Source organism: Falco rusticolus, chromosome 2 (assembly GCF_015220075.1).
Source record: "Falco rusticolus isolate bFalRus1 chromosome 2, bFalRus1.pri, whole genome shotgun sequence".
In the NCBI taxonomy this organism is placed as follows: Eukaryota; Metazoa; Chordata; class Aves; order Falconiformes; family Falconidae; genus Falco; species Falco rusticolus.
This window is the reverse complement of record NC_051188.1, coordinates 78,041,732-78,057,700: the sequence shown is the minus strand read 5'-3', so window position 1 is coordinate 78,057,700 and position 15,969 is coordinate 78,041,732. Positions and strand designations below refer to the sequence as shown.

The following is a 15,969-nucleotide window of genomic DNA, read 5'->3' as shown; positions in this document are numbered from 1 at the left end:
TTACACTGAGGAGCAAGTTATTATGTATTTAGCATGGGGTAAAAGCATGACTACAGTGATTACTAAATACTTTTTGTATTGTATATTTCCACTCTTAGTTTTCTAATGGTGACTTGTTCACATCTTCATTCATTGAATAACCAAAGATAACTGTTCCCAAGGCAGGCAGCAAGAAAAATGAGCAGTAATTATTTAGTTCAGGTAGGCAATAATATTATATCTGTAAGAGAAGACATAAATGGTATAGGTGGAGGGTAGTGGTGTCATTTGTCTTTGGAACTAGTCTTTGAAAATACAGTGAAATGTATTTTAAAAAAATACTCCATGAGTTTTTCTTCATGATATGAGTACATATTCACATATACACTCTACACTACCGTCCTTTGAATGAGCACTGTGGAAACACCAGGCAGAAAACAGAAAACTCCAACTGGACATCAGCAGAAAGTTCCATGAGTGGTACAGTACCAGGTCAAAGCACGCAGAGAGGGCATGGAAATGCCATCCTTGGAGCCTTTTGAAACTCAGAGGCCAAAGCCCCACACAACTTAAGTTAACTTTAAAGCTATCCCTGCTCTGAGCAGCAGGCTGGACTACAGATCTCCAGAGGTCCCCATTATTTTTGTGTATTTGACTTAAGCAGTTATATGAAGCATCAAATAAAAGTTGTACCTAGTAATTCAGAGATTTTTGAAGAAAGTATGTACATGGGCATTTTAGTCTATGGAATTTAGTTTACAGAGGAAAGCATAGATTTCAGCTTACAGAGAAAACTAGTTTACATTCCATTTCTTTCTCAGTTTTCTTGGGTTTTTTTGTTAAGCAAAAGCAAAGACAAGAGCAACAGAGAACTCAATATATTTAGAAAGTGACAAAGATGCAGATGTATGTCTAGACATGAGCAAAGAAGCAGCTTAAGAAAAAGATTGAGTAAGAACATAATTGCCAACACTGATGGATTAGAATGGATACTTGAAATTGGTGCTATAGCCAGGCATACAAAATGAATCCATTTCTAATCTGTTTCTTCAAGTGGCAATACAAAAGATCTTAAAGAAAACTGAGATTCAAGCTATTTATAAGACAGTCTTAAACTTCTCTGACCTCACAGAAAAGCTGCTTACAGTTGCTGTATTTTCATAAATGCATCTGTAAGAAACCTCCATTTTACAGTGCAAATTAGGAAGTGAAGAACCTTTTCAGGGTCAGCCAGAAGATGCAGATACTTTTATGTACCAGCTGAAAGGCAGATCAGCAACAGGACTGCATTTACTTGCTCATTATGTCAGTCTATTCCAGCACTAAAAGGAAGCCTCATCACCTGTCCCCAGCATCTCCTCTTTCCTTACCCCCACCCCAAAAATTTCACTGAACTGCAGAAGAGGAGATTGGAGACATCAGAGGACCATTTATCCAAGGCCAGAACCACTACACTATTCCTGATAGGTGTTTCTCCGGATAATGAGACAATCTCCTGAAAACTACATAATTTTTTTCTGATGTCTGACTTAAACTTCCATTGCTGCATTTTTTGTTCTTTACATCTTGTCCCACCTCCAGTGGGTGTGATGCAAAACATATTTTACAAAATACTAGAACCACAGGATAATTCAGGTGGGAAGAGACCTCAGGAGACCATCTAGTCCAACCTCCTGCTCAAAGGGTCAATACTGAATTCAGACCAATAATCATAGAACCATAGAATGGTCTGGGTTGGAAGAGACCTTAAAGATCACCTAGTTTCAACCCCCCTGCCATGGGCAGGGAAACCTTTCACTAGGCCGGGTTGCTCAGAGGCCCATCCAGTCTGGCCTTGAACACCTCCAGGGATGGGGCATCCACAGCTTCTCTGGGCAACCTGTGCCAGTGCTTCACCACCCTCACAGTAAAGAATTTCCTCCTAATATCTAATCTAAATCCACCCTTTTTTTAAAGCCACTCCCCCTTGTCCTATTGCAACAGGGCCTTGTAGAAAGTCCCTCTCCAGCTTTCTTGTAGGCCCTCTTTAGGCACTGGAAGGCTGATACAAGCCTTCTCTCTCCAGGCTAAACAACCCCAATTCTCTCGGCCCATCTTCACAGGAGAGGTGCTCCAGTCCCTTAATCACATTTGTGGCCCTCCTCTGGACTTGCCCCAACAGGTCCATGCCCTCCTTTTGTTGGGGGCACCAGAGCTGAACTTTGCTGCAGCCCTTAAAATATTTGAAGGTTATCATGTCTCTCTCCAAATCCCTCTTTCTCTGAGGAAGGAAAACTTTTATCTTGAATTTTCATCTCTAAGACCAGTGCCCCAAGGCCAGCATGCCGTTAATGAGTATACACATGCACATGTGTGAAAGGCAACCAAACATACAGGACAATCAACACAAAGAGAGGTGAGGGAAGAAAGTGATCTCAGAAAGGAGAATGAGCAGAAATGAAATGTAACAAGTTTGACCTAAACCCAAAGGACTACTTGGGAATGAGGAAAGAAGAATAGTGTTAGGAAGGAGAAAGAGAAAAATAAAATGTTTTGCAAAAAAAAAAGATGTGTAAAGAGGTGAATTTGTTTGGCATAGCAAAATGAAGATTAACAGAGGATATGATTCCCATTTATAAATACACTGAACTAGAGCTATTTAAGCTAAAGGGTGATTTTGGCATACCTGCAAATGGGGATAAACTGGCTGCATATACCTGGGCTACTAATTCAAAGGTTTCTAGATGCCACAAGACTGAGGCCCTTGAAAACTGTATTAACAAGAACAACATATTTTAAAAGGACTTCCATGAATTCAGGATAATGGAGTCCAGACTCAGACAGACCTTTGCAATTCTCAGCCCCATTTTTAATAAAGTGGCTGAGGACAAAGGAGGTGGGATGCAGGAGAAGAGTTAAGATATATCATGTAAACCTTAAACAGCATAAACAGTTCAGGATTTCAGAATGATGGGCCTGTTAGATCTGCACAGGTTATGCAGGGAAGTAGAATGCAAATCCCCAGCTTTATATTGTAGACATGTCGCAGAAGACATCATATCACTTGGAGGAATTTTGCACCAGTCTGCCAGCCCCTGGCCATGTTCTCAACCAGCTGACATTATCCCACTTCTCACTCACTGTGCAGCTCCCTTAAGACACCTTACCCTGAGGAGAAAGGTAAGGCTCATGTACTGATAGGGATCTCCTTACCATATTTATTTGGAAATAATGATGGTATAAATTAATCTTTGTTATGCACCCACTGGGATCATCAGCTATGAGCTTTGAGAGCTGGGTACATTAGAATTCTGGAGACTTTTAGACCAATTTTAAATTTGATTTAGTTTTTAAATCAGTATCTGCAACTGCTTTCTGGACCCCTTCCCACATGGAGATGTCTTTGCAAAGGACTCTTTCTTAAGTTAAATTTATCTCAAGATTTATATTATCTGGCTTCCTGAAATGGCTTCAGACATGGAGTAAAACCTGTATATTTATCGTTTACTGGCAAGGCTGACCAGCTGCAATGCTTTGTAAGGCAATTATTTTTTAATTCACTATATAATCTTCCCAGGCAATATCAGAAATATTTATTGTGACACTGGTTGCCTCAAAATCCAGCATAAGATATATCAAATTATACTTTTTATTGGTGCAGATTGGCCGTAAAAATGCACATGAACTCTAACCTACCAAGTTCTCTTTCAAGATTCCTATGAGAAAATGAGGAAACAATTGCACTCTGTTACTCATACTAGCAACTTTTGTTCTGAGAGCATTGAAGTTAATTCTGAAAACTTAGTGGCATGTAAATCCCTTCTCTCTGAAAACAACCTTTGCAGTAGTTCACACTGGATTTGTGGAGTAACTTAAAACTGGGCTGACTATGTGCTCTGCGTTTCAGAGTACTTTGCAAGTTCATTTCAGTGATCATATCGGAGTACTTTCCAGACTATGTATTTCCAACCAGACTATGAGAAAAAAACTGCCTCAGATATCTCTTTTGAGTCACGATCCTAATATTCATGCTGGTACAGTATTACCTGTCACTGATCTGAACAAACTCTCAAGAGAAATAACCTGTTACAAGCATATACGAAAATACAAAAGTATCTGATAAGCATTACAAATTATGTTATGAAGAGTTGGATATTTATTGAATAAGCAATATAATTTTGATAATTCAAGCCACATACTAGAACTATTGCAGTCAACTATAATTCCTATATATTGGTATAATAATATGGAAAAGAAAGATTTCTGTTCACAGCCCCTGGTGCCTCAGACATCTACTTGACTTCCTAGCAGCCCAGGTAAGCCTGTGTCAAACAAACAAAATATCAACACTCACCATGCAAAATTAACTGGAAGTTCAAGAAGCAAAGTGCAATACAGCTAGAGATAGCAGATCAGCCTTGCTATGAACCCCACTAGTCTTGAGTAGCTTGGTATTGTCAAACCAAATAATTGAGCGTTTACTACTTCATGTGTAGCTGAGCTGTCCTCATAGTCTACATTTGGTTATCCTGAGATATTGTGTGAAGAAGCCATAGTATCATCTAGACAGTACTGCCTTTGCTCTTCAGGAGCTTAAGTAAGAGTGCAGGCAGGCAGCCAACAGTAGGACAACTGGTGAGTGATCTACACAGCAGGATGTAGGAGAATGTGAGAGGAAAACACAGAGCTTCTCACAGATGGCAAACTCCACGCCTTGCAGTGGACTCTGTGTCCTGCTCTGGGCCTCCAGGCTCTGGGGCTGCAAGGGATAATTCATACAGTCTGTTAAGCAGAGTTTCTGCAGTCAATTTTCCCTCTGTGTATATTTTTCTCTTAAAAAAGGAGTAAAATCTTGTTTCATTACTTTTCTGTGCCTAAAAAATGCTTTCTAAGAATTGTTCTTTCAAAGTGGATCTCAAATTATCTGAAGGAGTTTGTTTGACACTTCCTACTAATGGAAAAGAGTCACTTTCTGTGAAAGAAGACTATCTGAATGGTTTTTAAATTTCCAAGCAGCTTCTTACCCCACAGTACCGCTCCTCATTGAAGATCTGTGGAGGAAGAGGAATTCCATTTTGAGGCTTTTTTTCACCTGGGACATTCTCTCTCATCCATTTCCTGTTGTCTTCATCACCTGCTATGTCCATTTGCTGAAAGTCAATCTTGTTGGCCTCTAAAAAGCCCACTACTTCTTGCTGTTTCTTTTTGATCTGGTTAGGAAAGAGGAAAACCAAAATGCCTTCTTTAAAAAGAAAATTGTTTTCTCAAAGCAGTTGTTATTGCAAGCAGAACTAATGAAAGTATGTCAGGTCAGATTCACTACTCCAGTAGCCCCCAAACTTTTTGAAGCTGAGATTCAACACTGCTTCTCAGCATCCAGAGCACTGCCATTACTCCCCACTCTGCACCGCCCAGCTTCCTTCTTTCCTTCCTGGAAGCAGTGATACCTCCATCTCAGAAATGAGGCTCAGCAGGAAGCCTCCTACTCTGCTCCCAGATTTGTGAGTGTGGTGTACAGCTACCTAAACTAATCCTGCCTAAAGTCAGCACAGATCTGAGAATGTACATATTGTCCTCAATATGTAACCGTCTCTTTTTTCCTAAGGATTACATACAACATTTAGCTTTCCATAAGCCACATGTGTCTCTCTGTCCCTGTTCTTTAATGGTAGGCATAATTAAATATGAGTGAAAGCTCAAGGAAAATCCAGTCCAGTTTAACTCCTGTGCTTAAATATTTCCCACATTACAGAATGATGTTCCAGTTGGACCGTGAAGAACATATTAAATAGAAATAGAGCACGTTATACAGAGCTTCTGTGCTGCCTAAAATTCAGTCATGGCCCTTATTCCCTTCGATGCTAGTTCTGTATAGACCTAGGATGCAGGTATACAATATTTAAGGAACTTCTCCATTTTGTATATGTCTAACTTGTCTAAGAGCTGCAAGGCCAAAGTTTATCCCTACAAGTACTGCAGCATTTGAACCAAGCACTGTTTGGACTGATCTGTACAAATTCTCTAAAGCTGCTCTTCAGACACTGACAACTAAATTACTATCTAGCACAACTGCATTCCAGACGTGACTCTCTTCTCCTCCCAGTTATGCTACTCCATGCAGCAAAGCTAGTGTCCTATATAGTCGGTAGCTAGAATGATGTATCTAGGTGATTTTTACATACAAGCCATCATATGATTTGAAACCATGTCTTCCACAAGTCAGACATCTGAACAACCGAATTTAAAGTGACACCAAGCTAGTGTAAATCAGCCTGAGACAGACAAAGAGATGAGAAATAATTCATGGATTATGTACTTCTGTGATCTAATAAATCTGAAAAGCTGAAGTAGAGCGATAGCCTATTATATTGGAAGAATGAATTTTCATGATGAAGGGTAAAATTTCTTTTTATTGTTTGAATAAGGAAGTATCTAGCTATACAGCTATGCTTGCTTATAAAAATAACAAACATAAAATGCTGCACATTGTTATGACAACAACAGAGGTTTCTGGTGAGCTAAAAAAAGTATATCACTTTGAACGGAAACACTAATCCAAAGTCTTCAAAAGCCATGCAGTTGACAGATCTCAAAGGTGTTTATTTATACTCTTCTTTTCACTTTTTAAACAGAGGTCATTTTCTTAATGGATATTTAGCTGCACAGATATTTGCAGAACACGTTCAGGCAGCAGAAAGGATTGTTTGAGGGACACTCCATTGGAGGAAGTGGCAGGATAATGTTTGTATAAATGGTTAATAAAATCTTCATGAGCCAGTACTAAGAGTTTCATCACATGCTCTGAAAGCCAGTGTACTCAAGTGCTGTCAGCTGCAATTTCAGCGTCAGCTTGTCTCTTTGGACACATGCACTGAAGTAGATATGGCTCCTGGAACAGCCAGTGCCCCAGATGGAAAGTGCCCCTCAGGAGGTAATGGAAATTGAGCTATAGATTCTGTGCTCCCTTGCTTATGGCTGTAGCTATAACTTCTAGAACTAAACCTGGATAAAAAATTTTTCTTCAGCTTAAGGTTCATAATGCACAGGAGGCTCAGACAGCACCAGGACTGAAAAAAAATTAGGAGAGGGGTGTGTGAAAAATGAATGCTGAGGAAAAATACAAAGTCACATGCAATTATGCCTGCATAAGGAAAAGGCAAGCTTCCCATGATGATAACAACAATAAACTATGCGGAAGATGTACTGTGTCTTAAGGCTTACAATCACTAGGGTTTAGGCAGAGCAAAAGACTTGGGACACACTCTTAAGCACGAAGCCATAAAGCAAGCCTCTGCCGTGGCTGGCACTAGGTAACTGGGCACCCAAAAGAATCTCTCCAGCAAATGGCACTCAGAGAGGGAAATCTTCCAGGATGTAACAACACAGATGACATGCAAAGGTTTTCCCAGAACGGATGAGATTGCAGGAGCTTGTTTGTGCCCTCACTTGTCTCTGATGGCATGGGAAGAATTCAGATTATTCCCTGGAAAGTGGAGGTGAGCAGGATATTATTTCATCAGTGTCACTTTCCCTTTCAACAAAGTGTAAGTTCCACCATCCCTAGCTGCTAGTCCCTTAAAATAAGAAAAAAACTTTTAAATAAATATTATCTAGCTGGAGTGTAAGAACTACAGATAATATTAGTTTCACCTGATGCATAATTAAATATTACCATCTATATCCTCACAGTCCAGAGCATTCCTGTTGACCAGCTGCCTATGGCAGAAGCAAATGGTATATAGTCAACATCTTACAGCTAGAGGAACATAAATGTTGTAACACCACATAGACAATCTATTCCTGATAATTATTCTTATTTATCACACTCTAATCTCTGATTTGACTTGAAATTAATTTGAAATTTGAGCTCAGGTTTACATATGGTTAGATTCACAGTCACAGATGACAACTCCCTACTCTGCATTTTAGAGGACATAATTCAAATTGTCTACATTTTCCTCAGCCTTTCTGAGATCTACCAATTTGAAGGTGGGCCAGTTCATAAAATGTCACCAGAAATGCTGGGAACAAAAGGATTTTAGAGGTGCCCTAACCATGAGCAGCAGTAAGCAAGACTTTGGAAGTCTTCCTCTGTGTAAGACATGAACCTCCTTTCTCCCATGGTTCATGGTACCTTAGAACCTTGCAGGACATCGCTCATTTCTAAACACCTCTGTGGCTAGTAACAAAATTATTTTTTTACTGCTTGCTTCAAGCCAAGCACTTAGTACTTCTTAGAGCTATAAATGTCTCTGCTTCTGCTTGCTTAATGAATAGTTCAATATCAGCTAAGTTTAGAGCAGAAAGATAATAAAGCTGAAACTATTTAAAATACATTTCTGAACCACTGAGAGGAAAAATACAAACTGCAGATTTGCTCTAAGAGCCACAGTGAATTATATCATTCAAGTATTTGATCCAGAGCACGAGAATGTTACTGGGTTCACTGCATTCACTTTTCAAAAGTATTTATTAACATGATAACCGGTTGCACTTAGTAGTGTGACTGTGTTGTACATATTTTTATTCTTTACCAATGATCATCTGTTGATTTACGCTAAAGGAGGCTGGGCCATCTTAATTTGAAATTCAAAGTTAACAACATGCATTTGACGGATATCAGCCACATTGAAGAGAGCATCAGTGTGACTACAACAATTTAGACTTCCAATTTAAGCTCTAGGGATTAAATTCATTCTTCTCAGGAAAAGCTGTACATGGCTGATACAAAATTTGTTTGTAACAGGATTTTAGTGATACACTGGGCTTTGTGCTGGCTTTTTGCATGAGTGAGTTTTATTTTATATATACCAAAACTCATTAAAGGTTCATTGAAAGGATACCCTCTATCCATTTTAATCAGTAAATGTGGAAAAGTACTCCAGCTGAACATTGTGTTTACTTGGCATTGCAATTACGTATCAGTAATCTGAACATGCTGCCTTCTGAGATAGCTGCAGCTATACATACATCCAACACACCAGAACGCAGAAATACAAAGGCATATTGCTGGTAAAGATGCCATGGCCCTTCCAATATATGTCTGGCATCTCACTAACAGCTCTTGTAGGCTGCTAACATACAGTGGAGATTGGCATTAATAAACTTAAAACCTATAACAGTTCACTCGCATTAGCTATCTTTCTGAGCAGTAATAAACCACAGTAGCAATGCTTAACAGCTCAAAATGGCTGGATAAAGCTTGCGTGGTGTCAGTCCTATACACGTGCCTTCACTGCATTCCAAGAGGAAAGGAGTTGGTTATAGCTGCTAGCTGGGAGGAGATACAAGGAATGCATATAGCAGAGGAAAGATCTTGGTTCAGCTAGTGCTAAACAAATATGTGACACGCTTAGTTTTAATTGTGTAAGTGATCTCTGAATGTCAACGTTTAATCCAAGCACTTGTACAAGTGCCTTGATGAACTACAGCCCCGGTCCTGTAGATGGGGTGGCAACAGTTTGTGCCTGAGGCACACAGGATGATGATGGCACCAGCACACACTGTCTGCTCTGGGATTTAGTCACAGTCACAACTTTCCTCAGAAAATGGATGAGTAGCAAAGGAGGTAGGGATGACTCTTCTTTGATCAACTGAAGGAGACCAAAACAGGACAAACAGGAGCAAAAAGACCACTGACACACAGCGTGTGGCAATTTATAAAGCTACTTGACCAGTAACTGCTAGATTACAAATTACCAAACCTGTGGTTTTCAACCCCCTCTTCCTTTTTTCACTTGCATCTGAGGTTTCTTATAAAAAAAACAGAGTGCTAAAATGCCAATAGTAAATATAAAGTGCCAGGCTTAGTGAGAGGCTGGTGAGATAAGCTGATGAGAGAACTACAAACATCCTCAGCTGTATTCCAATTTGAATTTTAGTGAGTGACGCCCGGTTCATTTTTTTAGATGGTGGCCCCATGAACAGGGGGTGTTTTTTGGAGCTTTCCAACTCTGGAATCTTCTTAAAGATATGGCATTAATGTCAGAGAGACAGAGATGTAGTTATAGCTATGTGCAAGTACCAGCCAGTTTGTTTAGCCATGTCACTGTGAGTGAGTGACTGCCAAAGGAAACCTGCAATCTGAGCTCATCTGGGAACTGGATATAAAAGGAAACAGTTCTTTCCCGGTTCCCACCTCCCATGGACTTCCAACCTCCCTACTATTCACATGCCCTTCCCTTCAGCTGATACACTGTGCTGACAGCTACAGCAGTAGATCTCAATACTAAAAATCATCAGTATAGCATTTCAAGAGAAACACACATGCACAAAATAAACCAAACACCAACCTAAGGAAAAAAACAAAAAAAAGTTTGCAAAAAGCTATGGAAGGGGATGGGGTGGGGAAGAATTTTTTTCTGTATAACTTGATTCAGCTTACTTTGGCTTCAGGCTCTATCTTAGACAGAGTTCCCCTTTTGCAGAAGCAGTGTTCTGAAGTCTCTTTTAAAAACAAATGCATTCATTTCTACTGTAAACAATCTACCTTAGCTTTCGTGCAAATACAATACCACTTTTTCCTTCTTCAGTGAATATATATTGCATATACTTTTTCAAACAGACATATCTATTAAATGACAGATAACTTGTACGTAAATGTTACAACTGTAGTAAAACCTCGCATGCAAAAAAGCCTGCATTAACAGGAATTCTCTACATCTTGAGGAGCTTTCAATAACAAGCTGGCCAGTGAGGACTAGAAGAAATCCAGTAGGTTTTATTCTCACATGCAAACTCAGACTGTCCTGGGATCTTCTAAGCTAATTTACCAACCTGATCCCAGCAGAAAGAGGAGTATGTTAAATGAGAAACCTACCGCTGTAGACCCCGAAGATGTGGCTACAAATACTTTGATCACCATGTTGACAGTGATGAAAATGAATCAGCAGAGCACCCCTGCTATCCACAAGTCACCACAGTTCCAAGAGGAATCCAAGCGTTCAGCAGCTCCTGGGCTAACCCAGGTCCTAAATGGATGCCCCACTAGCAATCCAGCAGCTTTGGCCTCTCCCCAGGTCCCGGGTTTTCCCACTCCATTGGCTCTTAGGTATTTTGGGACAAGGGGCCAGTAGAGGATTGGTTAGTAAGAAGAGCCATAGCAAGGGGTTTGCACCTGCCCCTGGCCTTATTGCATTAGATTGACAGGGTGGCAGTCCAAAAAAGGCAAAGGAGAGTAGTGCACCAATGAGACTGAGCTGGAGAAATATTTGGGAGAGGGGGAAGGGACAAGTGAGAAGGGAGAAGGGACAGGACGCAGGCAGCTTTGTGCTGGGGGCGATCACAAAGCTGTTGGGTAATGTTTAATGTTGTATGGGCACTGTCACAGCTACCTCCTGCATAACAGGGCTTGCACCCTCTCCCTGACCACAACAAGGAGGCTCTGGAGTTGCAGCTGCAAATTTCACCTTATAAAATGGGATGGAGGAAGGGGAGGGCAAGGGGAGCATAGATGCAGAAGTAATTATAGCAGAGATCATATTGAAATAAGCCTCGGTTACAAACGCTCTCAGCTTTAAAGAATTCAGATCATCATCCACACTGTGGGGCTCAGGGACTTCTCTGATATAAATATGTGTCAGTATACTTCCGAATACTGAGGGAAGGTGATTCAGCTGATTCTATGTATCCAGAAACTGTTGTATTTTCTCCTTTTTGCACCACCAGTGAAAATTGCCAGGGCACAAGCTGTAGGAGGAGGTCCAGAATACTTGGTAAAAAAATATCCTACTCTACTGTGTTATCCAGGATGCTCTTTTCACATCTGGTTGTTGCCTTTTGCCCCAGAGATGGTCACAATTCAGTGGCTGCCTGCATGTATTTGCCTAAGGAGATCCCTGAGCATGAGAGGTATTTTAAGAACGTTAAATGGTAACAGACTACTTTCAGATTTTAAGGGCCAAGTTTGTTTCTGCTGTAATTGAGCAACATGCCACTGAGCTCAGTTAAAGTTGTCCCTATGGTAAGAGGTGAAACTGGCCTAGGTTTTAGCAAGTGCTTACACATGTTTCAAATGTTAATATTGAATATAGCAATGTCCAATCCTGAAAACACTTAAAATGGGATAAAGTATTTCCAGGATTGATTAGGTTGGATCAAATGCACAATAGTAAAGATGTTCTTGAAAGTAATATTTTTGTCTGTGCAAACTACTATGTTAAGCTGGAAATGCAGTATTCCATGTATGGAACAGGGATCCTGAAAAACCTCACTGGAAATTAAAATACCAGTATGGATAGTTTGCACCGTTTACTGTGGCTCACCATCCATCATTTCTTTCTTCTTCTGTGAGGCAATAGGAAGTCCAGCAAAAAGAAAAAGCCTGTTAAAACTGGGTATTTTCAGAGCATTTTCCTGTAAAGCAAAACTAAACCACCTTAATGCAAAACTATAAAAGTGTTGCCAGAAGTGATTACACATACTCATTTCTCAGATTTTGTGTGCAAGTATAGTCTAGTCAATTCAACAGAAATGGCTAGCCATTTGGAACATACCATTTCCAAATGAATGTGTTTAGTTCCTAGAGCTCTGAAGAAATACAAAGGATGCAGTTGCTCATTGCTTGCAAAGCATGCTGGTAAGTATTGCTGGTAGAGCAATACTAATAATTAAAACTCAAAGCAGTAAATATTTGCACCATCAAACATCCAAGGTCAGGACTGGGACAAAATTGCCAATTAATATTCTCTCCTGTTCTACTTTGAAACACGCACTGAACTACACAGGATAAAAAACGGCTGTGGCCCAAAGCCTCTGCCCACCCGGAGCCCGGCAGGTGAGGCCTTTAGGGCATGATTCCTACTGTGTCCAACCTTGAAGAAAAGTATTGCCCCTGCTGCTTTCATTCCTATGGGATATCCCATAGGATAATATTCCTATATTATCCTATGGGATAATTCACCCAGACGGTGAGTTCGGAGCCTGCTGGGTCCGGCCTGTGCGCTCCCGGGCGCGCACACACACACACACACACACACTGAGGTGCCTCCACAGCCACCGCCAGGTCCGCGGCCCACAGGTCACGGCGCGGGGGACCCGCTGGCTGCACGCCACATTGCCAAATTCCCACGAAGACCCCGCTGAGGCACAGAAATAAGCGGGTGGAAACAAGCAGGGCTCGGGGCGAGGGAAGGGGCTGCGGGGGCGGCCCGGGCGGGCGAGGCGGCGCGGCGGCTCCCAGGGTGCCCCGCGGCCCCTGCCTGTCCCTATGGCAACGGCGACGCGCCTGTCGGCCGAGGGGGCCGGTAATGGCGGCGGGGGCGGTGAGGGAGGCCGGGCGGGGATGGGGCACGCCGGTGTGGGCAGTGGGGCCGGGGCAGAGGGGAGGTCGGGAGGGACGGAGGACACTTCTTGGGTGGGCACAGGGGGAGGTGGGATGCCCTGCCTGGGAGGGGCCCGTGGCGAGGGGCTGCGGTCCTGCCCTGGACACGGACAGCAGAGCAGGGCGGTGGCGGGCTCGGTGGCAGGGTGGTGTCAGGCTGGGTGGCAGGGCGGTGGCGGGCTGGGTGGCAGGGCGGTGGCAGGACGGTGGCAGGCTGGGTGGCAGGGCAGTGGCAGGCTGGGTGGCAGGCTGGGTGGCAGGGCAGTGGCAGGACAGTGGCAGGCTGGGTGGCAGGACGGTGGCAGGCTGATTGGCAGGATGGTCGCAGGGCGGTGGCAGGCTGGGTGGCAGGGCGGTGGGAGGGCAGGAGCAGGGCGGTGGCAGGCTGGGTGGCAGGGCAGTGGCAGGACGGTGGCAGGCTGGGTGGCAGGACGGTGGCAGGCTGGGTGGCAGGGCGGTGGCAGGCTGGGTGGCAGGGCCTGGTGCTGACTGCCAGGGCCCCGGGGTGGCTGCCAGGGCCAGGGGCTGGGTGTCGAGGGGGTGCCGAGCTGGCGGGGGGGGCGGGGTGCTGCCTCAGGGAGCCGCCAGGGCATGGCGAGGGGCTGCAGGGCTGCAGGCTGCTGAGGTGGCTGGGGAGAGCAGGTGGTGGCAGGACCCCCCAGCACCCTGGGGAATGCTGCGTTTGTGAGGCGGGGGGAGCTCTGGCTTGTGTGGGCTGTTTGGGCCGCACCAGGGGCTGCGTGGGCCACATCAGGGGCTGTTTGGGGCCCACGGAGGAGCCCGGCGACAGGCCTGAGGGCCCTGTCCATGTCCTCGCCCTTCCTGCATGAGCGGGTGGCCCTGGCACCCTGGGCTCCGGGCTGGGCTGTGAGGCCAAGGGACTGCAGCCCCATGCTGATGTGGGCATTCAGATTGTGTTCTCCTACCAGGACTGCCCCTTCATTGACTCTATTTTTGCACACGGACTGCAATTAATTTCTCCCCCTGACAGTTTTGCAGTTTGTGGGTGCTTGAAATAGCTTTTTCATCTTTGACAGGTAGATTTAGCCCTAATTATTTTTGTTCCTGCATCTCTGCCATCAACGTACATTCTTCTGGTGTTGGTCCATTTCAGCCCCGCTTCAGCTACTGATTTAATTTTTTTTACTGGTATAGTAATATCTTAATGTTTTTTTTTCTGTTTCTTGTCTTTCACCTTCTGTTTTTTCTGTCTTCTCTTTTCCATTTTATTCTCAAAATCTGATCTTGAAGGTGGATGGGGAGGTTCAGCCCACAATCAGCTTAAAGCAATCAAATCGAATTAAAGCAGTAGGTTATGTTTAATTCAAGCTAATTTGATTTAAAGACCGTTTGGCCAAAAGTGTTGGACAGTGCCAATCAAATTTAAACAGAAATACAAATCGTTGTACCAAGCTGGCCTTTGCCTAATCCCTCTTAAAAGCACAAGTTGTCATCTCTTTAAGATGGAGAACCGTAGTAGGACCCTGGGCATTCCTCGTCTTCCACAAGGAAGACTTGTTAATGTAAGGGAATGAAAAGTAATGAAACTGTTTTGATTCAAACCTAGAACATTTTGTGCAATCCTAATTGCACTTTTTGATTTTCTTCAGGAGTTATCTGATTCCCCTCTCTCCTTTCAGAAATGTAATTTAATTTACAATAAAATACACACCACAAAGAAAAAAATGCCAACAAAAGGAGTTAGAATGCTCTGAAAGTATCTTCTTTTTTTAGTGAAGGCTACTGTTAAAAATCTATCTAAACTAAAATAACCTTTACTTCCCCTTAAATTTCTATTACATAATTGCTATGCCCTTTTAGACCCCCACAATATACAACTTATTCTACTACTGGGTAGAATTCTGTATCTATAAAAATATGCTCTAAGTCGTCTTCATGTGATAATAAAAAAATCAAATGGATTTAATCATATCCCAAGAAATAATTTTTTACCAGAACCACAAGCATTTGCATAATGCTGCCAGGAGAATGAAGTATTCCGTTCTACTCTCCAGTAGCCTCAGTAGGAAACAAACTGAGGTGTAACAGATATTCAAAAAGACATGGAAATTAGACAGCATTCTGTATCTTATGCTAAATATGTTTTTTAAAAAAGCTAAACAATTAGAGAGGGTTTTTTTTGTTTGAAAATTGGGGCTGTTGAGAAAGACAATTCCAGAGGAAGCAGCAATGTTACTTAGAACCTGATCAAACAAAATGAGATCATCTCATCAGAGGACCACATCTCTGACAACAGCGGATTATAGGTGTATTTCCAAGCTATATGGGTGCATAGACATGGAGATAAGTGTCTTGCAGCATTTCAAAGCAAACAAATGCGTTAAGTACAGTTAGGCTGTGAAGAAATTGTTTTCATTAAAAAAATATTGAAATTTTCCCTAATGTTTCTTCTGAAATTGTGCAGACACTTCTATTACATTGTGAGGTTTTATTTTGCAAGCTTTTTTGTTTTACAAACAATTCTGATTTGAAAACAAATAAAATAGACAACATCCCAAAGTTTAGAAATCTTTATTTCGTCTCTGGGTGCTCAACTGTGCACCTTTAGGTGCTGCTATATCCTCTACCTATGGTGTTAATATGGCAGCTAAGTATTTTTTTCTGTTTTAATGCAGAAGTTAATTTTGTGATCTAATTATTGAAAAATATGACTAAATTATGGTTTTACA

The 15,969-nt window shown here is 42.3% G+C and overlaps 1 protein-coding gene across 2 annotated transcripts in view; it reads right to left on the bottom strand.

Annotated features, from left to right (window-relative positions):
* The window catches only part of SH3BGR (SH3 domain binding glutamate rich protein), a 29,068-nt gene extending 18,161 nt beyond the window's left edge, over positions 1-10,907 (bottom strand). For both annotated transcript variants that reach the window (XM_037376552.1, XM_037376551.1), the window contains exons 1-2: positions 10,778-10,907; positions 4,983-5,168 (exon numbers count right to left, since the gene is read on the bottom strand). In XM_037376552.1, coding sequence (XP_037232449.1) covers positions 4,983-5,168; positions 10,778-10,822 — 231 coding nt within the window. In that variant the 5' untranslated portion in view covers positions 10,823-10,907. The remainder of the gene's footprint in view (positions 1-4,982; positions 5,169-10,777) is intronic.
* Between the last annotated feature and the right edge of the window lie 5,062 nt (positions 10,908-15,969).